We start from the raw sequence: 25,995 nt of genomic DNA on the forward strand, positions 1-25,995 counted from the left end.
AGTCCAAATTTTCATCTTTGAGAATGTGGAATTATGTGTCGTATTGAGTGTTGGACTCAAAGTCTTGATTTGTGTGTGCTATGATCAACTGATTGTGCATTATGTTATATGTCATTTGCAATGCTCCTTTTTCATTCTAAACATTGAATTGATTTTTCCTTGGTCATTAACCTTCTTAAAAGAAAATAAAACATTGACCTAGAAAACCGTCTTTTAAATCTTGTTATGCTTTTATGCATTGCTTTAGTGCTAGGTATCATATTGGGATTTATATATTTCTTTCTTGGTGTAGTTCATTCTTCTTCTGTTGTTAGGAATGAAATTTTTGGACCTAGAAGGAATGAGGGACTTTTTTTTTTTTTTGAAAGAAGAAGGAATGAGGGACTTAATTAAGTAAGAGACTTTCCTTAAAGTCACGCAAGGCATGAATGTGTTACTTTTCCTATCTTGTTGAAAACAATTATATATATGTTTTCCTTGAATTTTATGTGGATAAGTTTTTTTTGCTTCTATGAAGTAAGACCTTAAATTTTATTATAAATTGTCAATGGAAGTTAAGTTTTTTTAGTGGATAATCATTGTGAAAAAACTATTTGTGAATCGGGGTTCGTGGTGGTAGAGGAAATGGATCGATAAAATAGGAATTCTAGTTGTAAGATATCTAGCTAATTAATTATCGCTGAATTGAGCTCTCTTCAAAGAGAAATATATACATCGAATATCTGGAGTTTTCCTTTATCTATTATATGAATGATCCGATCTAAACTTTTTATGTCTAACCTTATTAGAGACCTATCTAAGGTATATGTTTAGAAGTTTATTCAAAGATCTTTAAGGTCTATTTATTTTTCAGTGGTTGAATAGTAATTTCAAGGCTATTCTTGTAATATATAGAACTTCATTAAAATATTTGTCGTATTCTCAATTATTAAGGAATTGTAAATGTGTCACTTAGAGTGTTAGAGCTATTGGCCTTCATGTTGTTTGGTTTATCGAACTTACACCAAGCGAATATGAATTCTAAGCGGTTAAACCAAGATGTTTAGATTTCCCTTTTGAGAATAAGATAGTGGAGTTAATTTGTGTTATTTTCTTATAATCTATGAAATAGTTCAAGCTCGAATGTTTAAATTTGTGGAGACTTTCATTCTCATGATTATTGAAGGTGATAGACTATTTGGTTATTTTGCTCTATGTGAGTGATATATTAAGTTCATGTTGCATCACGAGTTAAATACTTGAATGGTGGTTTTAAATAACCTTATTTGAACTTCATATCTTCGTTTTTGAGGTAAATTATGTAAAGAGAATGTCGTATCTTGTCTATTTTGAGAAAAAACAAGAGTTGAGTTTTTTCTTTTAAGACTTTTCTTAAAAATTGAGAAGATAGCGTGAAAAAATTATATCCATATCATTCATGTGAGATTTATATATTATGATATAGATCATTATAATTTAAAAGTACCCATAGTGTGATTTAAGTCGAATGTGCTAATATATTTGGCAATGTGATAATGTGATGATTCACCTTGTGTTTGGACATAGTATTGGTATGAAGAGTACTTAACTTGTGTTGGTTTCGCAATTTTTAGTGATCATGTGTTTACTCCATCTTTTAGTGTAGCATGAGTAAATATAAAAATCTTTGTTGCATCAAAGACAAATTGTTGTGGCTTCTTTGGTACAAGGTTTTAAGTTCGATAGATATATGATGAGGTTAATGGCTATATCTTTGACGATCATGTTTACGTTCTAAAAATTGTCCTTAACAGTGAGTTGCATGATTTATCCCGTTGTTTTATACTGTTCTAAAAATTAATTTGTGAACAATGTGGTTAAATATTTTTTTAACTATTTGTGTCATTATGAGAGTTCACATTGCCAAAATTGTGCATTATGGTAAGAAAATTCGGGACAAATAATGATTCTTAATGATTATTGTGATGACGAGGGAGGATAGGCTTTGAGCCCGTGTGTTAAGGAAATAAGCATTATTTACCTATCCCTATGACTTATATATTTTTTTGGAATGCTCGTAAGGATGAGTCATTGATTTCTTAATGAATTTAAACCCATGAGGTAAGTGTTGCTTAAGACGTACTTGAGGGATCCACTGCCTATTTGAGGGTTGAGTTTTTCAACTCTTAATGAATCCAACATACTTATAAAATGGACATGTTTAACTTGTTGAATTCACCAACTAAAATTAAATAATTAAAGGTTGTACATTTTATCTTCTTAGCGAATTCATGCCTTTGAAGAAGTTCTTTTTTATTTTTTTTTTCTAATATCATTAATAGAATATTGGCTTTAATGAGCTTATGATGGATTTGTTATACAAAACCAAACTCCCCTCAAGAATCAGAAGATTATATTATTTACTTATGTATCCTGCCAAGATCACAAATAATATAATATTATGGGACACACGGATTATTTTTTAAGGAATCGTCAAAATTGAGCTTGGTAAAGTTGTGGTTGCGCGTGTACCATACAACCTTTAGTGTTTCAACCATATAAGGGCGTCTAAATATTGGTCGCTAACCAAGAAGTACACGCATGTAAATTAGAAGTTTGGTTGAATAGGAAAACGAATAAGTCTATATTTTGTGGGATGTTTAGGAGTTTAGGAAGGAAATACAAATTACTTATTCTCCAATTATTTTATATCATTATTAGACAAGAAGTCTTATGGTAGTTCACATATTCTATTACAATAAATGCAGTTAATAGCAGTTCAAATGAAGTTAATATGCATGCATTATTATACAATTGTAATTTTTCAGTTTGTTAAAAATTGAAGAGGTGGTTGAAACCACCATTAAAAAACTCTTTATATGTAATATTTCTTGGTCTGTTGGAACTGTACTTCCTAAGTCCTAATACTAAATTACTAAATGCAAAATCTGTAAGCATGGATCCTATAATTGTGATTTTTATATGCAAGGATAATAGTGACAAAAGGAAAACTATTAGTAATAAATTTTAAAATATTAGCATTTGGAAAGTTTCCAAATACTCCTTAATATCTGCATAACTTTTGGGTTGTCCAGATCTAAGGAAATGTAGAACATATAGTACATTAGTTAACTCAAAGACAAAAATTGTTATTTTAGCTGCCCCCCAAAAAAATCTCAAAGACTAACCATATTTTGTTTCATCAGATATGGTCCTAATTATTACTTACATATGATCCATTTTATTGCACTAATAAATCAACCTGTACAAGTGTGGAGAATTATTGTGTTAACCTGATGTTATTTAACCTAACATTCAATATATATAAGATTTACAAGACAGATCTACAACTAGTAAAAGACTATTCTATCATTTTATATACAATGTTATCTAATACAACCCAACAAAACTTATCATAATTTGCTTCCTTTCATGTATATATTTTTCATCTAAACCAATGTCTTTATTTTCACACACCAAACAAAAATTATTTACACATACAGTTATACAGATACACTTTGCTCACCTACCCCTATAAATTCATACTCCTAGCCCCTTCTTTCTCTCAAACAAACAAAATGAAGAACAACTTCATTTCACATAGTTTTTCTTTTCTTCTTTTTGTAGTGGCAAATTTAGTACTCATCGTAACAAATGGCAGGTGTAAGGAGTTATCCAGTGTGGAACGGCGCATAAATGACAAAGTAAAAAAAGGAATGATTGACGGCTGTGATATCTTCCAAGGAAGTTGGGTTTATGATACATCATACCCTCTTTATGATGCAAGAAATTGTCCTTTTATTGGAGGAGGATTTGATTGCCAGAAGAATGGAAGGCCTGATATAGATTATCTTAAGTATAGATGGCAACCTAATCATTGTGATCTTCACAGGTAATAACTTCTCTTCTTGTCCTTCATTTATTTTTTCAATTCACTCGAAGCTCTTAATCTCTTATATTGTTAGTAGTGTATTAGATCATATTGATATCACTGTTTAGTAGTATTTAAGAGATATAAGTCACATAAATTGGACAACATGTCTACGTTTAGTGTAAGGGTTGGTGAGACTAAGGTTTCGTTTGATTGGGTGTAAAATATTTTCAGTGTAAAATGATTTTCATGGAAAACAATTTACATTGGAAAACGCTATTCCAAAGTAAGTTTTCCGTTGTTTATACCATGTAAGAAAAATGATGACATGAAAGGAAGATGAAAGGGAAAGTATGGAGGTTGTGAGATGAGTGTACAAGAGAGATAAAGAATATGAAGGAAAATTATTCCTTGATTTGGAAAGGAAAATAGGTTTCCATCATTGGAAGAGCAATTTTACTCCAAAGAAAAATAGTTTTACACTCCTTTGCAAACCGACCAATGTAAAATTGAAAATAGAGCAAAACGATTTTCTAAGAAAATGTTTTACGTCCTACCAAACGGAGCCTGAGTAGCACCTACTACCCAGTCGGAAACATAAATGTATTCAGAAATGGAAATGGAAGATGTCAAATCTAAAATTCTAAAAATTGGTGTGATTTGTGTATATCCCTCATTCATTGATTTTTTTTCCTTGATTTTTTGTGCTAGGAATTAGGAGAAGAAATAGTTAGTTACGTTATATTACAAAAATAATTTAAAAGACAATTTGATTTTTCTTTTTGCTAAATATTATTTCTCAGTATTTATTAATATAAACCTATGTAGTGGGTGATTTTATTATATAACTATTTCTCAGTATTTAAATTAGTGTTCGCTCTATATATACATATACATTTCTTTTATATCCCTCATCCTCACCTTTCACCCCATACTCCTATTATTCTCCCTTTTCCAATACACTCTTATGTCTCTGCCAGAATTTTGAATCATCTTGTAATGGTTCAATACATAAATGCATATGTAGTAGGATTAATAAGGTAATTATGATCAATTAAATATAAATTATGGTTTTCCATGTTTTTGGTAAATTTAAACAATCATTAATATGTGTTTCTTGATAAACAATTAAACACGGGCTTTATTTATACTCCTTTTTTTGAAATGGTACTATCTATTTAAAAGTAATTTAAGGAATAATAGTGGGATCATATCAAAAATAAAAGTGTTTAAAAGAGAAATGGAACAAACAAAAAACAAAAGTGTTTAGACTACTACGGGACAAATGGAGTAGCTCGTATTAAGCTAGATAAACTAATAACTGGACGAATTATTTTGAAATATCGAAATATAGAATACATTTTATCACCAGACACCTATGAAAAATACTAGAATCTAAGTATAGGCTTTAGATTGTATAAATTATTTTTTTAATAATTTACAATTTTAAGGTATATAAGATATAAAATCATACTAATTAATAGAATAATATAATATGGTGGCAGAAATGAAAATCAAGAAGCAAGTTTGAGTTATTGTAAAAAGAAAATAAAAAAGAAGAAGAAAGTAACTAACAAAGGACGGAGAACATTTTTGCCAAACTAGAACTAATGGAAAAGAAAAGGAAAGAAACCAAAATAAAATATTTGCAATATCTTGAATAACTAAAATCACACAAGCTCAACATTCCCAGAGAAACAAACATCTATTATCTTTGTCAAACTAGATAATTGCAATTGCAATCTAATGCTGAGTTAAGTACTGAAATAGATTTAAGAATTATAGGCCCTGGACGTGCGCCCCACCTGCCCCGCCCCTAGGGCTTAAGGCTTATATATAAATGTTAAATATCTTTCAAAAAATCATTAGTGCTTTGATTTTTTTTTTATTTGAATTTCAAAATGATACTGATGTTTGAACATACACAAAGTTTTAGACGTAACTCTTACATCGTAGCTTATGGTATAACAAGACCTTCACACGTGTGAAATCGAATACATTGTCTTCCCCCTCTCTTTCCTTCATGCTGCTTCTCTATCGGTTTTGACATTCTCTCTCTCCTCCCTCCCACGTAAAAAACTTGAACCACCACAAAACGCATTCACATTTGAAAAGATGATCAAAGATAGTAACAGAGTTCACTCATAGTACACCCAGGTGTATCATGAGCATGGTACACCCAGGGGTATTTTTATAATAAATTAGAACTTCAGGTGCTCATTTGATACCAAATTTGTTCATATAGACATTTTGCTCATTCACTCATTTACTCATTTTGCTTATTTTGTAATAAAAGAGTTTGCTCATTTTCTTAAATGAGTAGATTTATTTGCTCATTTGTTTATTTTGCTCATTCGCTTATTTTGCTCATTTGGAGAAATCTTAGGTGTACCATGAGCATGGTACACACAGGTGTAGTATAAATATTCTCAAAGTAACATAACACAAAATTGAACTTGGAAAATAAAAAGAAAAAACAAACATCAAATCAACTGAAAAATAAAGAAAGTTGTATACATAGTTCGATTGTCGAATTGATGGTGAAAGCTGGTGAGATTGAGATTCTCGAGTTGATTTCGTTGATCTTGTATCTCTGCAGCAGAGGAGATCGTTGAGTTAACTAGAAATATCCAGTTGTGGAAAACTCCTCACTGCCCTATTTTCATCGTCAAGCTTTGCCCTGCCCTTCACATTTCACAACACCTTAAACTCTAGTGTTGTCAAAAGTTCGATTTTGAAATACTGCAAAATTCGCCCATATGGCGTCGTTTTCCAGTTGAAATCGTGTGCGGTTCTTCTCTACTTCGTTGATGTAGGAGTTACACAATTTACGAATTGCTAACTCAAATAATAATGATAATAGGAGTATACAAATGAGCGAGATATATGGGTTACAACCCGTAATGTAAAAACAAACTTCTTTTGAATATATATAACTTTAGAAAATAAAAATCCTTTTAACTCCCTAATCTTTCTCTTTCTTTCTTTTCTTCTGCTTCTGCCTTACAAGTTACAATGAAAAACAATTCTACATTTATAGGTTCTATTTTCTAAATCAGTAGTGGATGGAAATCATTCTTAATGTTATTCTCACAAAACTACAGTAAATTCTAATATAAGAAATGTAATAATAGTAATTCTAAAATTAATGTTTGTGGTTCACAACACACCCCCTCAAACTTTAATTTTCATACCGAGCATTTCTCTCAACCTTTTGAATGTGTCTAGAGATAGGGGCTTTCTAAAAATATCCGCAACTTGCTCAGTAGTATTACAATACTTGAGCTCAATTGTTCCTTGCTTGAGTTGATCTCGTAAGAAATGATATCGAGTATCCATATGTTTACTTTTCCCATGTTGAACTGGATTTTTAGCAATTTTATCGCGGACACATTGTCTATATATATTGTCGTAGATTCTTCTTGAACATGACCAAGTTCTTGCAATAGATTTCTTAACCATATTGCTTCACAGACTGCAGATGAAGCTGCTATGTATTCTGCTTCACAGCTTGACAATGCGACAACCGGTTGTTTTTTCGAACTCCATGTAAAAGCAGTTGAACCTAGATAGAATGCATATCTGCTTGTACTTTTTCTTTCATCTTGATCACCGGCCCAGTCACTATCTGAATAGCCATATAATGTTGTTTCATTTCCATGAGAATAAAACATCCCGTAATCTAAGGTACCTTTAATATACCTTACTATTCTCTTTGCAGTGCACCAATGTGACTCTTTCGGTGTTTCCATATATCTACTCACAAGCCCAACTCCGTATACAATATCTGGCCTTGTGATAGTTAGGTATCTTAGGCTTCCAACTAGACTCTTGTATAAAGTTGGATTGATCAATTTTCCTTCTCCATCTTTTGTCATCTTTAACCCTGTTGCGACAGGAGTGCTCATAAGTTTGCATGAGGCCATTTTGAACTTTTCAAGAATTTCTTTTGCATATTTCTTTTGTGAAATAAAAATTCCATCTTCACTTTGTTGGACTTCTATCCCAAGAAAGTAATTCATCAGCCCATAGTCAGTCATTTCAAATTCTTTGAACATGGCTCTTCTGAAATCTTCAAACATTCTTTCATTGTTACTAGTGAATAGTAGATCATCAACATATAGGCTTACTATAAGAATATCATCACAATTTATCTTCATGTAAACTGCATGTTCATACGGGCATTTAGTAAAACCGTTTTGTATCAAATATCCAACAATGTGTGCATTCCAAGCACGAGGAGCTTGTTTTAAACCATAAAGTGCCTTTTTCAAATGAAGCACTTTATCATCTTGTCCCTTGATAATAAAACCTTCTGGTTGTGCTACATAGACTTCTTCTTTGAGAATGCCATTTGGGAATGCAGATTTAACATCAAGCTAGTATATCTTCCATTTATGATGTGCTGCAAGTGAAATCAACAATCTCACGGTATCTAAACGAGCTACGGGAGCAAATACTTCATCATAATCAACTCCATATTTTTGCTTGTAACCTTTTGCTACAAGTCTTGCCTTGTATCTCTCAATGCTTCCATCAGCACCTCTTTTGATTTTATAAACCCATTTTACACCAATAGCCTTCTGGCCCTTTGGTAATGTAGCGAGCTCCCACGTATCAATCTTCTCTATTGATTGGATCTCCTCTTTCATGGCAAATATCCATTCTTTTTCTTTAACAGCTTCTTCAAAATTGACCGGTTCATGATCTGCATATAGACAAAATAAATCTACTTCTTCAACTTCAGTTGTGTTCTCATAGATGTCCCTTAAGCTTTTCATCTTAACAGGTGTTTTCGATGATGAATCCGATCCTTTGGTTGATGGTGATGATGAATCATTATTATTTCGTGGAGTGTTCGGTGGAAGTTTGTTCATGAATCTTCTCCGTAACATCATCATACTCTTCAAACACAATTTTCTTTTTCTCTTTTTCTTGGTCATCCCATTTCCAAGATTCTCCTTCGCTGAATATTACATCTCTACTCTCAATCAACTTTCCAGTGATTGGATTATATAATTTATAAGCCTTGGATTGTGAACTGTATCCAGTAAAGGTACATTTTTCACCATGATCATCTAACTTCTTTCTGTTTGCTTCTGGTATTTGAGCATGGGTAATGCACCCAAATACTCTCAAATGTTCAACATTTGGCTTTTCACCACTTCATGCTTCTTGTGGAGTCATATTTTTCACACTTTTCGTAGGACAACGATTTAGAATATAATTTGTCTAAGCAACAACTTCTGCCCAGAATTGCTTCGGCAATCCTCTTTCTTTCAAGATGCTTCGTATCATGTCTAGAATTGTTCGATTCTTTCTCTCGGCAATTCCATTTTGTTGTGGTGTATAGGAGGGTGTGAATTGTTGTTGTATTAAAGTCGCTTTGCAATAATTTTTGAATAAATTTGATTTATATTCACCCCCTCGATCTGATCTTAGGGTTTTCAACTTATACCCACTTTCAATCTCCACCCGAGCTTTAAATTGCATAAATGTATCAAATGCAGCTAATTCCTCCTTTAACAGATACACCCACAATTTCCTACTATAATCATCTATGAAGGTAATAAAATAACGATTACCTCCTAAAGATACCGGTTCCAATGGTCCACATATATCTGTGTGTACCAATTGCAATAGTGCTTTCGCTCTCCATGATAATCCCTTCTGAAATGGTAGTCTAGCTTGTTTTCTTGCCGTGCATATCTCACAAACTTGTTTAGGATCTTCAATTTTAGGCAATCCATGCACCATATTCTTCGATTGCAAAAGTTTTAGGCCATTGAAATGTAAATGCCCAAAACGTTTATGCCATTTCCATGATTCATTATCCTCTGTAGCACCATAATAACACTTTTGTACTTCAGTGTTAAGTTGCAGCGGAAACATGCGATTCTTCGCCATTTTTGATTGAGCAATAAGTCTTCCACTTTTATCTTTGAGTAGAAGAATATTACCCTCCATGTGAACAATATATCCTTTTTCAAGCAGTTGCCCAATACTCAGGATATTACTTTTCATATTAGACACATATTAAACATTGGAAATGTATTCTTCATTTCCATTCTTATGAAATATTCTTATTTTTCCTTTACCTTTAACTTGTATCTTGGATGAATCGCCCAAACTTACATTTCCTTGTACCTTCTCATCAAGGTCGATAAAATATTCTCTTCTACCACACATGTGGTTACTCGCACCAGAATCAAAAAACCACATGTCGTGTTGATTACTAGCCGCTTCATGTGCTAGTAACGATGCAGGACTTTCCTATTGTTTTTGGATGATTCAGCGAAATTTAAATGATTTCCCTGATCCTTTTGCTTGCTCCAACATTCAGATGCATAATGTCCATATTTTTGACAATTATAGCATTGAATGTCTTTTGTCTTACCACGTTCATTGGAAATTCTTCCTCCTCTATTTGACCCTCTTCCACGGCCAAAACTTCTCTCTTATTTTGGTTGCGAGGTTGGTAGTTACCACGACCTCTACCTCCTCGTCCTCAGAAATTTCCTCGTCGGTTTCCACCTCTTTGTTCATTTGATTGGAATCTTGATTCAAGTGCTTGATCTATTACAGCTGGTCCATCATTCTTCTGAATTCGTTGTTCGTGCACTTGAATTGATCCCATGAGTTCTTCTATTGATTATGTATCAATATCCTTTGATTCTTCAATTGCTGGTAATACATGATTGAATTTTTTATTACACGATCGTAGAACTTTTTCAATAATTTTTTTATCTTCTATTTTTCACCATTTTGTTTTTGTTGTGTCACATTCGTGAGAAGCCGAGAAAAATAATCAGAAATAGACTCAGTCTCTGTCATTTTTATTTCTTCAGATTCACCTCGCAGGGCTTGTAAACGGATTTTCCTAACCCTCTCTCGACACCTTTAAATATTATCGCAAGTGTGTCCCAAGCTTCTTTGCTTGTGGTTGCATTTGAAATCTTTACAAATGTTTCACGATCTAAACCAGCATAGATCAAAAATAATGCCTTTTGATCTTTTTTCTTATTTTCCTTCAAATCTTCTTTTGTTCTTTGGTTGAAGAAGTCTTTGTTTCATCAGATGGTTTTTCGAAACCATCACTCACAACATCCCATAAATCCTGGGAGCCAGACAAAGCTTTCATTTTGATACACCAATCTTCATATTGGTCTTTGGACAATTGAGGTACTTGTGGTTGAACAAAGTTGGTCGACATTTTGAGGTATTGATATTGAAACGATAACGTGGCTCTAATACCAAGTGTAGGAGTTACACAATTTACGAATTGCTAACTCAAATAATAATAATAGGAGTATACAAAGGAGCGAGATATATGGGTTACAACCTGTAATGTAAAAACAAACTTCTTTTGAATATATATAACTTTAGAAAATAAAACTCCTTTTTAACTCCCTAATCTTTCTCTTTCTGTCTTTTCTTCTGCTTCTGTCTTACAAGTTACAATGAAAAACAATTCTACATTTATAGGTTCTATTTTCTAAAAAAGTAGTGGATAGAAATCATTCTTAATGTTATTCTCACAAAACTACAGTAAATTCTAATATAAGAAATGTAATAATAGCGATTCTAAAATTAATGTTTGTGGTTCACAATTGCTATTATTACATTTCTTATATTAGAATTTACCGTAGTTTTGTGAGAATAACATTAAGAATGATTTCTATCCACTACTTTTATAGAAAATAGAACCTATAAATGTAGAATTGTTTTTCATTGTAACTTGTAAGGCAGAAGCAGAAGAAAAGAAAGAAAGAGAAAGATTAGGGAGTTAAAAGGAGTTTTATTTTCTAAAGTTATATATATTCCAAAGAAGTTTGTTTTTACATTACGGGTTGTAAACCATATATCTCGCTCCTTTGTATACTCCTATTATTATTATTTTTATTTGAGTTAGCAATTCGTAAATTGTGTAACTCCTACACTTGGTATTAGAGCTCCCACGTATCATTCTTCTCTATTAATTGGATCTCCTCTTTCATGGCAAATAGCCATTCTTTTTCTTTAACAGCTTCTTCAAAATTGATCGGTTCATGATCTGCATATAGACAAAATAAATCTACTTCTTCAACTTCAGTTGTGTTCTCATAGATGTCCCTTAAGCTTCTCATCTTAACAGGTGTTTTCGATGATGAATCCGATCCTTCAGTTGATGGTGATGATGAATCATTATTATTTTGTGGAGTGTTCAGTGGAGTTTGTTCAGAAATCTTCTCCGTAACATCACATACTCTTCAAACACAATTTTCTTTTTCTCTTTTTCTTGGTCATCCCATTTCCAAGATTCTCGTTCGCTGAATATTACATCTCTACTCTCAATCAACTTTCCAGTGATTGGATTATATAATTTATAAGCCTTGGATTGTGAACTGTATCCAATAAAGATACATTTTTCACCACATCATCTAACTTCTTTGTTGCTTCTGGTATTTGAGCATAGGCAATGCACCCAAATACTCTCAAATGTTCAACATTTGGCTTTTCACCACTCCATGCTTCTTGTGGAGTCATATTTTTCACACTTTTCGTAGGACAACGATTTAGAATATAAGTTGTCCAAGCAACAACTTCTGCCCAGAATTGCTTCGTCGGCAATCCCCTTTCTTTCAGGATGCTTCATGTCATGTCTAGAATTGTTCGATTCTTTCTCTCGGCAATTCCATTTTGTTGTGGTGTATAGGAGGCTGTGAATTGTTGTCTATTCCAGTCGCTTTGCAATAATTTTTGAATAAATTTATTTATATTCACCCCTCGATCTGATCTTAGGGTTTTCAACTTATACCCACTTTCAAGCTCCACCCGAGCTTTAAATTGCATAAATGTATCAAATGCAGCTGATTTCTCCTTTAACATATACACCACAATTTCCTGCTATAATCATCTATGAAGGTAATAAAATAACGATTACCTCCTAAAGATACGGTTCCAATGGTCCACATATATCTGTGTGTACCAATTGCAATGTGCTTTCGCTCTCCATGATAATCCCTTCTGAAATGGTAGTCTAGCTTGTTTTCCTGCCGTGCATATCTCACAAACTTGTTTAGGATCTTCAATTTTAGGCAACCATGCACCATATTCTTCATTGCAAAAGTTTTAGGCCATTGAAATATAAATGCCCAAAACGTTTATGCCATTTCCATGATCATATCTTTAGCACCATAATAACACTTTTGTACTTCGTGTTAAGTTGCAGCGGAAACATGCGATTCTTCGCCATTTTTTATTGAGCAATAAGTCTTCGACTTTTATCTTTGAGTAGAAGAATATTACCTTCCATGTGAACAATATATCCTTTTTCAAGCAGTTGCCCAATACTAGGATATTCTTTTCATATTAGGCACATAATAAACATTGGAAATGTATTCTTCATTTCCATTGCTATGAAATATTCTTATTTTCCTTTACCTTTAACTTGTAGCTTGGATGAATCTCCCAAACTTACATTCCTTGTACCTTCTCATCAAGGTCGATAAAATATTATCTTCTACCACACATGTGGTTACTCGCACCAGAATCGAAAAACCACATGTCTTGTTGATTACTAGCCATTTCATGTGCTAGTAACAATGCAGGACTTCCTCATTGTTTTTGATGATTCAGCGAAATTAAATGATTTCCCTGATCTTTTGCTTGCTCCACATTCAGATGCATAATGTCCATATTTTTGACAATTATAGCATTGAATGTCTTTTGTCTTACCACGTTCATTGAAAATTCTTCCTCCTCTATTAGACCCTCTTCCACGGCCAAAACTTCTCTCATTATTTTGATTGCGAGGTTGGTAGTTACCACGACCTCTACCTCCTCGTCCTCGGAAATTTCCTCGTTGGTTTCCCCCTCTTTGTTCATTTGATTGGAATCTTGATTCAAGTGCTTGATTTATTACAGCTGGTCCATCATCTTCTGAATTCGTTGTTCGTGCACTTGAAGTGATCCCATGAGTTCTTCTATTGATAATGTATCAATATCCTTTGATTCTTCAATTGCTGGTAATACATGATTGAATTTTTTATTACACGATCGTAGACTTTTTCAACAATTTTTTTATCTTCTATCTTTTCACCATTTTGTTTTGTTGTGTCACATTCGTGAGAAGCCGAGAAAAATAATCAGAAATAGACTCAGTCTCTGTCATTTTTATTTCTTCAAATTCACCTCGCAGGGCTTGTAAACGGATTTTCCTAACCCTCTCGACACCTTTAAATATTGTCGCAAGTGCGTCCCAAGCTTCTTTGCTTGTGGTTGCATTTGAAATCTTTACAAATGTTTCACGATCTAAACCAACATAGATAAAAAAATAATGCCTTTTCGTCTTTTTTCTTATTTTCCTTCAAATCTTCTTTTTGTGCTTTGGTTAAAGAAGTCTTTGTTTCATCATATGGTTTTTCGAAACCATCACTCACAACATCCCATAAATCCTGGGAGCCAAACAAAGCTTTCATTTTGATACACCAATCTTCATATTGGTCTTTGAACAATTGAGGTACTTGTGATTGAACAAAGTTGGTCGACATTTTGAGGTATTGATATTGAAACGATAATGTGGCTCTGATACCAAGTGTAGGATTGGTCCAGCGGTCACGAACTCACGAAGTCTTTCTGAAATTGTCAGAATCACTCTTCTTTGGCGAGCATATATAGTCTCACTCCGGTTCTATTCTGAAACGTCGACGCTTCGTCTTATGTGGATGAGCTTAATTGTAGGTTGAAAGTTTGAAACCCTTGTTTTAGCGAAATCAAAGGGTTTGGACTCTGGTGAGCTTGTAACAAGCTTACTTGTAAGTATTTAAGAGCAGCAGGTGATAGCCTTGTGGTGTTGGCATCAGATTTGAAGGCAGAGATATATTGTGATCGAGTCTCACTCTTTGCAATAAGGGATTCCCATTCCTCCCCTCCTAGCTAGACAGTTCCTCTTACTTTAAAAAAAACTAGCTTTTTCTGCACGTTATGCGTGTGGTGACATTTTAGGCATAACTATTACTCGATATAAAAAGAAATGAAAAATAAAATTATGAAAGTACGTAACTATATTCACCTTCATTTGGTGAGCAAGAAGTATTTAAATACTTACAAATAGTATCTAAAAACATTTTAAAGTAACTATAAATGATAAAATTATATATCTAAGTTTGTATTTGTGATTAATTTTGTATATGAGTTGTTTATGTAATGAGAAATGTCATATTTTTTTTATTGTCTATGGTATTAATTTTGGGTAAGTTATTGATTACGAATTATTTTAGTTGATTGGATCTAAATTCAATTTGATTGAATCTTTTGTATTGACAAGTTTATGTGATTAATTTTGTATATGAGTTGTTTATGTAATGAGAGATTTTGGTTGAATTTTATTTGGTAAGTTTGTGTGAGTAATGGATTTAACTTTTATGTTATGGAGGGGTGAATATGTAAATTCAAAGGTGGACACCATTGCTCCCCCCTTGGCTTATACTCTCTCCGTTTCATTTTAATTGTTACACTTTGATATTTTACACTATTCACAAATTTCACTTTGACCATCATTTGTCATTTATATACGGATGAAAAAATTGTGATGTGGGATCTTGTTAGATTCACCATAACATGTATTTTATTAATATGTGCTTTTTATAATTATACAAATACAAAAGTAAAGATATATGTCCTCAAAGTTTTGCATTGGCATGCGTGAAAAGTATAAGTGCGTAGATTAAAACAAAACGGAGGGAGTATAATAGAGATTTGTAAGTATTTAAAGCGAGTAGAAGTTGGGAGGAGGTGCAGTGGTGGGTGGGGGTGGACAGGTGGTGAAGCAAGTTTTATAACATAAATGACATCTTTATTATTATTACCCAACAAACTAATAGTGCTTGTACCTAGGGATGGCAATGGGGCGGGTCCGTCTAGACCCAAACCCGTTTATTTTTCACATACCCAGACCCACTCCAGATCCGTTGGGTCTAGATTTTTCAGACCAGATCTGCTGGGTCTAGCGAATCCACGGGTCCCAATTGGGTCCTGAATGAGTCCTTAGTTTTAAGTTTTCATCACATTTTTCAGTATATGTAATTAAAAAATTTCACACTAATATATATAGGTTCCTGTATCCATGGTTAAAGCATTCTCTTGAAAAACCTACTCCCTCCATTTCTAAAAAATTGACACTCCTCTTTTCATAAGAACCAATATAATTGGGGAGATCTTAAAAAGAGAAAGTGAAAAGGTATGTTGAGGAGAGAGAAACAATTACAAAGTAAGGAGATGTGAATAATAAAGTTAAAATTGAAGGTGGGGATTGTAGCGAAGTGCCTTAAATCGGGTTATCTTCAAAACGGCCAGCCACGACAGGATGCCTCAGCTCGCGGCACAATGCCGCAAGCATACCACGACTCGCGGCCGTTACCGCGCCTCACGATTTTATGGGACGCGTTGGCGATTCTGAATCGTGTTATATTAGTGAACCACATTAAATCTATGTGTGATTTCTCTTTGTTTTGCATTAGATATTTGTTCATTCTTATGTCTGTCATAATACATTGGTATCAAGAGCTTTGTTTTCGATCTGTTTGAGAAAGATGTCTGGAATGAATGTGAAATTTGATAAATTCACTTGGAGAAATAGTTTTAGTCTGTGGCAAATCAAGATGCGGGCTTTACTGAAGCAACTACGGATTGTGGGGACCGTTGGCCAAGAAGTGAACAGATTCAGTCACCGATGAGATGGATGTTCCGGAGGAAAAGACACATTGAACGATGATGTCGTGTCTTGCTGACGACATAATCACTGAAGCCTCAAAGGAGGAAATCGCCGCCGGTCTGTGGTTGAAGTTAGATAGTCTATGCATGACGAAATCTCTAACCAATAAGTTGCTCTTGAACCAAAGTTTGTTCAGCCTGCGTAGGCAGGAAGGTACGTCTCCGAGAGACCATATAGAAAAATTCAATACTATCGTACTAGATCTTCGTAATATTGATGTTAAAGTTGATGATGAGAATGCTTCTTTAATTATGTTAGTATCTTTACCTTTATCGTATGAGCATTTTGTGGATTCTTTTATTGTTGGGAAAGATTATCTTTCACTAGAAGAAGTAAGATTTGCTCTTCATATTAGAGAGGTTCATCATCAGGCATCTGGTTCTAGTACAGAAAATCAGACATTGGGATTAGTTGTTACTAGGGGTAAGGGACAAGGAAAATCTGCTAAAACGAAATCGAAGTATAAAAATTCGAATTGTAAGGGTCCGAAAACTAACGATGTATGTAATTAGTGTAAGGAGAAATGGCATTAGAACAATGAATGTCCTAAGAAAATGAAGCAACAAGAAAAGAATGAAGGTTCTGCTGGTCTAGCAGAAACTGATGATAACTCTGAAGAAGATCTGGCCCTAGTTGCTAATAACTAGTCACATTATAGGAATGTGTGGGTTGTTGACTCTAGGGCATCGTATCATATTAGTCCATGCATGGAGTGCTTATCAACTTTTGAGTAGATAGATGGGGGTAATGTTTTATGGCCAACAGTACTACCAGCAAAGTAGTTGGAATAGGCTCCATCAGGTTGAGGACTCATGATGGTACATTCTGCACCTTGAACGAAGTTAGGCATGTTCCACTGATGAAAAAGAATCTGATATCTTTGACTCTTCTAGTAAGGGTTTCAGTTTTCAAGGTGAGGGTGGAGTTATGAGTATCTGCAAAGGTTCGAAGGTGGTTATGAAAGGGATTAGAAATGGTACCTTGTATTTTCTTCAAGGTTCTACTGTGACAGGTTCCGCTACTGCTGTAGCATATGAGATTCACAAGGATGATATGACCAAGTTCTGGCATATGAGTCTTGGACATATGTGTGAAAAGGGGATGCAAATCATGTCGAAAAGGGATCTTCTATGTGGGCACAAGGTGCAGGATCTAGAGTTCTGTGAGCATTATATGCTTGGGAAGCTTCATCGCAACACGTTTTCAAAGGTTGTTCATAGGACAAAGAGGCACACATGATTATATCCATTCTGATTGTTGGGGTCCTTTCGGAGCTGAATTTATTAAAGGTCAGAGGTATTTTATGTCGATGATCGATGATTATTCAAGAATGACTTGGATAATTATGATGAAGCATAAAACTGGGGCTTTCAAGAATTTCAAGCAGTGGAAGGCTTTGATGGAAAATCAAGCTGGAAGGAAGATCAAAATGTTGCAAACTGATAATGGTCGGGAATTTTGTTGGTCTTAGTTTAATGAGTTGTGCAAAAATGAAGGGATTGTTCGCCATCATACTATCAAGGATACTCCAAAACATAATGGGGTAGCAGAACACATGAATTAGACACTGGTGGAGAGAGCGAGGTGCATTCTCTCTAATGTTGGGTTAACTAGAAGATATTAGGCAGAAGTTGTAAGTACATCTTGCTAACTGATCAACCGTGGAGATCACACAGGTATTAATTATAAAACACTTATGAGGTGTGGTCCGGTAAACCTACAAATTACTTTTTGTTGAGAGTTTTAGGTTATACTGTTTAATATTAGGTAAGTGAGGGTAAATTAGAACCTAAACCTAAGAAGGGTGTATTTGTGGGCTTTGGGAGTGAAGTTGAGGGCTATAGAATCTGGTCACCTTCTGAGAGTCAAGTTATACTGAGTAGAAGTGTAATATTTGATGAAAATTCTATGTTTAACATCTACTCTGAAGTCCACTGTGGTGTCGATTAGTAGCGATGTTGATCGATAATCGGGTGGAGCTACAAGTCACTTGATCATAGTGAGAGTGAATCTTTCAGTCATCAATCAGCTTCATCTGAAAGCACATCGACCTAGCATAGCCCTTGATAGGGCTAGAAGAGTTGGTGTGGGACCTCCAATGAGGTATGATTTTGAGGATACGATTGCTTATGTACTGGAGGTTGCTGAAGAGGTGGAGATGGACAATCATGAGCCATCCACCCATAAAGAAGCTGTTTCAGGTAGTGAATCTGCTCAATGGCTTGCTGCAATGGGAGATGAGATGGAGTCTCTAGATAAAAATCAAACTTGGGAGCTAGTCAAGCGTCCTAAGGAGAGAAACATTGTCACAGGCAAATGGGTTTTTAAGAAGAAGGAAGGGACCTCACCTTCTAAGGGGGCCAAGTATAAAGCTTAAGTTGTTGCAAGAGAGTTCACGCAAAGGGAAGGAGTTAATTATAATGAGATTTTCTCACCAGTGGTCAGACACACTTCCATGAGGGTCTTATTAACAATAATGCACATCAGACTTGAGCAACTAAATGTGAAAATAACTGTCTTACATGGGGAGTTAGAAGAGGAGATTTATATGACTCAACAATATGGGTTTCAACTGCCTGAAAAAGAAGACTATGTTTGCATATTAAAGAAGTCCTTGTATGGGCTAAAGCAGTCTCTTAGGCAGTGGTACAAAAGATTTGATAACTATATGATTCACTTGGGCTACAATAGGAGTCTGTATGATTGTTGTGCGTATCACCACAAGTTGGATGATGGATTAATGATTTATCTTGTCCTATATGTAGATGATATGCTCATAACCGCAGAGTCCAAGTCTGATATTCAGAAGTTGAAGGGTCTTTTTAGTGATGAGTTTGAGATGAAGGATTTGGGTACTGCAAAAACATTTTGGGGATGGGGATTTATATGGAAAGAGATCAAAGAAAGCTTTTCTTGTCACATAAAGGTTATATTTAGAAAATATTGTCAAGGTTTGGCATGTCATTAGCTAAACCCATATATAACCCTAGTATGATCCTGAGAAGGATTATGTCTCGAGTCTCATATGCTAGTGCAGTTGGAAGTTTGATGCATGATATGGTCTGCACTAGAATGGATCTTGCAGATGATGTTAGTGTTGTTAAGAGGTTCATGGGGCAACCTCGAAGGAGCTGCCAAGCTATGAAAGAGGATTTTTCGTTACCTTAGATTTACGTATGATGTTAGTCTCATTATGGGAATGATACTCGGTGTTCAGCACTGGTTATTCTGATTCTAATTATGCTGGAGATGTTGATTGTAGAAGGTTTATGACTGGTTATGTATTTACTCTTGGTGGTTCTGTTGTTAGTTGGAAGGCAACTTTACAGGCTACAATTACTTTGTCTACTACTGGAGTAGAGTCCATGGCGTTGACAGAAGCTGCTAAAGAGGGAATATGGTTAAAAGGGTTAGTTAGTGATTTGTGTTTACATCACGATCAGGCTACTGTGTATTGTAACAGTTTGAGTGCAATATTCTTAGCCAAGGATCAAATCCATCATGAGAGGAATAAACACATTGATGTGAGATATCATTTTTTGAGGAGTGAGACAATGGTTAAGGTGAAGAAGGTAGGTACAGCTGATAATCCTGTTAATACATTCACTAAGCCAGTTTCGTAAAGTAAGTTTCAACATTGTTTGAACTTGCTCAATGTTTGTGATTGTTGATTGCGCTTTGAGGGAAAGTTTGAAGCCCTTAGGGGCTAATCTGATGTCCTTACGGGACAAATCTGGTTTGTTGTCTTTCGAGGCAAATCTGATTGCAGGGGGAATTTGGGTGTTGTGTTCAATGCATCTATTATCTAGTTACTTAGTTCGTTGTGGAAGGATTCAAGTCAATGTGGAGATTTGTAGCGAAGTACCTTGAATCGAGTTATCTTCAAAAGGGCGAGTCACATCAGGATGCCTCAACTCGCGACATAATGCCGCAAGCATACCACGACTTGCGACCGTTACCGCGCCTCGTGGTCCTCACCGTGGTTCACGGTTTTGCGGGACGCATAGGCAATTCTGAATAGTGTTATATTAGTGTTATTAAACCTATTTTGTTAATTTGCGATTACGTCATAAACACATCTGTAATTCTGGAATTCCTCCACATCAATAAAACTCTCTCTCTCTCTTTGTCTGTCTGTGGACAAAGCCAACACTCCTTTGGTGAACTACGTTAAATATGTGTGCGATTTCTCTTTATTTTACATTTGATATTTGTTCTTTCTCACGTCTATCATAACAGGAATCATGTCGGACATAGAAATAAAATGAGTAATTTTTTGTGAAACGCACCAAAAAGGAAAGTGATAATCTTTTAATGGAACGGATGGAGTATATAATAAGTGACAATGTACGAAAAGTTAAGATATCGAAAATATTATATAATAAAAAATTATGATTTAGCTGGCGACCTTGCCAATAAAGTCATAACCATTATTCATGTAGCATGATTGTCTAATGAGCATCACTTGAAGTTCTAAACCCAAAAACTAGTTTTATTATTATAATTATCAACGGGTAGAATAACCACGTGGCAATGTCTTTCTTTGATGCTCATCATTCCAAAAAGAACATATACAATCAATACAAAGTTTCAAATTCATAATGTATACTAGATGATGGAAAGAAACTCATACCTTGATCTACTACAATCTTATTATTTCTCCAAAAATAAAGAAGATATACGTTTAATAAAAATCAAGTATTAAAGCTACACTAAACCAAATACATTATATTGATAAGTAATTTATTTTTTATATTTTATTAACATCTAAACACCAAATTAATACTACACATTATTTGATTTTTGATATTGTCGAAATATTCATGAAATAATTTAATTTATATGAGGCTTATGTTTTGTGTGATTAGGTTCAATGGAAGTGCTCTTCTTGAGAAATGGAGAGGCAAAAAGATTATGTTCGTTGGGGACTCTTTAAGCTTTAATCAATGGGAATCATTGACTTGTATGCTTCATTCCGCGGTGCCTCAATCTAAATACTCTCTTGTTAGTAAAGGCACGCTCTCCATATTTTCATTTCTGGTAATTAATCTTATCCAATAAGATATCCTAACACTTATTTCCATTCTAACATTAACATGTGTCATTTACTCATTTATGTACTTTTCGGGTAACTTGGTTTATCTGTCATTTTTTAAATCTTAAATAAATGCACACGGTCGTTAATAGAGTCGTTATGAATCATCAATCAATATGCATGAAGTATATTAAATAATTACTCCCTCCGTCCCAAAATATAGTTCCCATTTTCATTTTTTCACGGTAATTTATGCAAGTAGAATTTAAGAAGGCTAGTAAAGATTTTTTGTTTATTTAAATAAATATTGTACGAGAAAAGATGATTCTAGGAGAGAGAATGAAGAATAATTGGTGAAAGAGCATTAACTGTAACATTTTGGTTGAATAAACAAAGGAAAAAACAAAATTCAAGAAGCAAATTAGTGATGGGACACGGTTTTTCTAGACAAATTACAAAAAAATGTGGAACTAAATATGGAAATGGGAACTATATTTTTGGGACAGAGGGAGTATTATATTGTAAAATGTTGAATTTATCATTTATATACATACCCAACCACTAAGGATCCTTGGTCCAATAATATCAATTCCTATCGTTCATATGAGAGACCAAGGTTCAAATCTTGGTGGAAGTTTAGCTTGAATGTTGTGGGGATGGGGGGAGGGCTTGGGGTGGTTATCGGGGCTCTAGGTGAGTGTTTGTGCGAGGGCAGCCCATAGGAAATTTCTTCTTACTATGGGGTTTTCGAAAAAGATCTCCCAAAAAATATAATTACCCAACCCCCCCCCCCCCAACCCCAAAAAACACTTATTAATTAGAGGTAAATCTAGGATTTTATATTTGTTAGGGCACTAATCTATTATACTAGCCTAGTTAATGTAGTAAAGCTTGATATACTTGTTGGAAGTAGAAGGGTAGAATAACTCATGGTTAAGGCAATATCTTTCAACAATCCTAATATAAAGGTTGGTTCCACTCAACTTATTGGTGCTTATCAGAATTCATCTAACTTATTTTGACTAAACTGAACTTGTTTTAACTTATTAGACCTTATCTACACTTACTAAATTTTATGTTGTGATAATGTCATATCGTATTTTTGCTAAATTGAACTTATTTGAATTTATTAAATCTTATTATTCCTTATTATTAGGCCTTATCTTATCTGAACTTTGTTAACTTATTTGAACTTTTGTTTTGAGGAGATGTGAGAAATAGCAAATATTGAATGCAGAAAAGCAATAAAACACATAGATTCACGTGGTTCACCAACGGTGTGTTGCCCACGTCCTCGGGCAGAGAGCGAGAATAGTTTTATTGATCTAGAGCAAATGCAGATTATAGATGTGTATACTACACTAATGATTATTTAAAATGAATTAGGTTAAAAAGAAATATTATAACCCGACTCGAAAATTGCCCCCCTAACAAAAGGTCCACCGCCCGATCGGGTCGTCAATTTCCCAAAACCTAAATTGGTCTCGAGCCCGATAAGGTGCTAGTCGCTCGGTCATGATTCGATGACAATGCCCCATCAAGCGAGCCCGCCCGAGCCAATTGCGCGCCTTGCTGTTATGACCCCTACTGAGACCATCGACCCCGCTCAACCCGATCGGGCGGGCATATGTAAATGCTCTTTGACGAGATTCAAAGCATGAATCCTTGCAAATTTTCACCTTGACTTGAATCTCCTCACAACGAACCAGATAACCATATGCATTAATCACAATGCCCAGATTCTCATTGCAACCAGATTTGCCCCGAAGACGACCAAACTAGATTTATCCCTTAAGGACACTAGAGTATCACCTAAAAATTCCAGACTTTCCCCAAAGGACAATTAATAACCTCGAACATTGAGCAAGTTCAAACAATGTTAAAACTTACTGTGCGGAATCAGCTTGGTGAACATATATATCAGCAGGATTATATCAGATTTACCTGCCTTCTTCACCTTAATTATTGTCTCACTTCTTAGAAAATGATATCTGACATGAATATGTTTAGTCCTCTCATGATGAGCTTGATCCTTGGCCAAGAATATCGCACTCAAGCTGTCACAATACATTATCGTCTGATCATGATGTAGACCCAAATCACTAACTAGCACCTTTAACCAAATTCCCTCTTTAGCTGCTTCTCTCAAGGCCATATACTCTGCTTCAATAGTAGACAAAGTCACTGTATGCTGCAAAGTAGCTTTCCAACTCACAACAAAACCACCAACAGTAAACAATTAAGAAGTCATAGATCTCCTACCGTCCACATCCCAAGCATAATCAGAATCAAAGAAACATGTAACTAAACATGCCACGTCATCTCCATAAATAAGACCAACATCTGAAATACCTCTAAGATACCAATATATTTTCTTGACTCCCTGCCAATGCTCCTTACCAGGATCACCCATGATCCTACTAACAGCACTGACTGCATGTGTAAGATCCAGCCTAATGCAAACCATGTCATACATCAAACTCCCTAGTACACTAGCATAAGGAACCCGAGTCATGTACTCCTTCTCCTAAGCAGACTTACGCGCAAAATCAACCGACAAATGATTATTGGTCCCACTTGGAGTATCTATAGGGTTAGCTGTTGACATGCCAAACCTTGACAAAATCTTCTCAATGTAGCCTTTTGTGACAATAAAAGCTTCTTTTTATCCCTCTCCTTATAAATCTCCATACCCAAAAAAATTCAAGCCGCACCTAAATCATTCATCTCAAACTCAAAACTGATCAGAAGCTCCTTAAACTTCTGAACATCCGACTTATTCCTTACTGCTATCAACATATCATCGACATACATAACTAAGTAAATGAAGGATCCATCTGTCAACTTGTTGTGATATACACAACAATCATATGAACTTTTCTTGTATCCTAGCTCCATCATGTAGCTATCAGACCTCTTGTACCATTGCCTCGTAGACTGCTTTATCCCATAAAAGGACTTCTTCAACTTGCAAACAGAGTTCTCTTTCCCCGGAACCTGGAAGCCATATGGTTGAGCCCTGTATATCTCTTCCTCAAACTCTCAACGTAGAAAAGTTATTTTAATATCTAGCTGCTTGAGCTCAAAATCCTGATGTGCAACTATTGCTAGTAGCACCCTGATAGAAGTATGTCTGACTACTGCTGAAAAAAAATCTCATTCAAGTCTACTTCCTTCCTTTGCGTGAACCCTCTTGCAACTATTTAAGCCTTATACTTAACCCCCTCTACAGATGTCATCCCCTCCTTTTTTGTGAAAACCCATTTACAAGTAACATCTTTTCTCTCTGGAGGGTCAGGTACAAGCTCCCAAGTCTCGTTCTTGTGAAGCAACTCCATCTCAACTCCCATTGCAGTAAGCCAATGGTTAGACTCGGTACATGTAATTGCCTCCCTGTAGGTAGATGGCTCATAGATATCCACCTCCTCACCAACCTGCAGTGCTAAGCCACCATATCTACAAAACCATATCTGTTTGGGGGTTTCCCAAAATTCGTCCTCGTAGGACGCTCTCGAGCAAGGCTAGGCGCCTCTTCATTTGGTATTGAAGAATTTATGTCTTGATTCTCTTCATGTGTTTCATAACTCTCATCAGGAGTGACTTGCTGCTCCACCTGCACTTCAACACTAACAATATCTGGTGCAACACTAGAATTCACAGTAGGATTAACCATATAATTTTCATCAAAGACGACATTTTTGCTAAGTATAACCCTCTGCTCTGATGGGGACCCAATTATGTAACCTTTCACCTCATCTCCATATCCTACAAACACTCCTCTCTGGATCACGGCTCCAATGTACCCTCATTTACATGATAGTATACACTACAACCAAAAGCTCGCATATTAGAGTAATATGCAGGCTTACCTGACCACACCTCATATGATGTTTTAAGGTTTATCCCGGAGTGAGGCTCACAGTTGATCAGATAACACGATGTATTAACTGCTCCTCCCCAAATTATTCTAGTCATCCCAGCATTAGAGAGCATGCACTAAGCTCTCTCCATATGTGTCTTATTCATTCGTTCAGCTACACCATTTTGTCGTGTTGTCTCTGATAGTATGATGCCGAGCAATCCCTTTATTCTTACATAACTCATTCAACTCAGACTAATACAATTCCAGACCATTATCCAGTTTGTAGCCTTTTTTTTCTTTTTCCCAGATTGATTTTACACCAATGCCTTCCATTGCTTGAAATTTTTGAAAGCTTCACCTTTTGGCTTCATAATAATCAACCAAGTCCTTCTTGAAAAAAAGCATCAATGAAGGATACAAAATACTTATGACCTCGCAAAGATTCTACACATGAAGGACCCCAACAAGCAGAGTGGATATAATCCATAATTCCTTTTATTCTATGAATGCCCTTA

At 35.0% G+C, this 25,995-nt stretch overlaps 1 protein-coding gene across 1 annotated transcript in view; it reads left to right on the forward strand.

Moving 5' to 3' along the window:
- Positions 1 to 3,499: 3,499 nt before the first annotated feature.
- LOC104891363 (protein trichome birefringence-like 42) overlaps positions 3,500 to 25,995 on the forward strand; it is a 37,745-nt gene continuing 15,249 nt past the window's right edge. Inside the window, exons 1-2 of the mRNA XM_019248759.3 lie at positions 3,500 to 3,850; positions 21,452 to 21,623. Coding sequence (XP_019104304.3) covers positions 3,537 to 3,850; positions 21,452 to 21,623 — 486 coding nt within the window. The 5' untranslated portion in view covers positions 3,500 to 3,536. The remainder of the gene's footprint in view (positions 3,851 to 21,451; positions 21,624 to 25,995) is intronic.

This window comes from Beta vulgaris, chromosome 4 (genome assembly GCF_026745355.1).
Source record: "Beta vulgaris subsp. vulgaris cultivar EL10 chromosome 4, EL10.2, whole genome shotgun sequence".
Taxonomy (NCBI): domain Eukaryota; kingdom Viridiplantae; phylum Streptophyta; class Magnoliopsida; order Caryophyllales; family Amaranthaceae; genus Beta; species Beta vulgaris.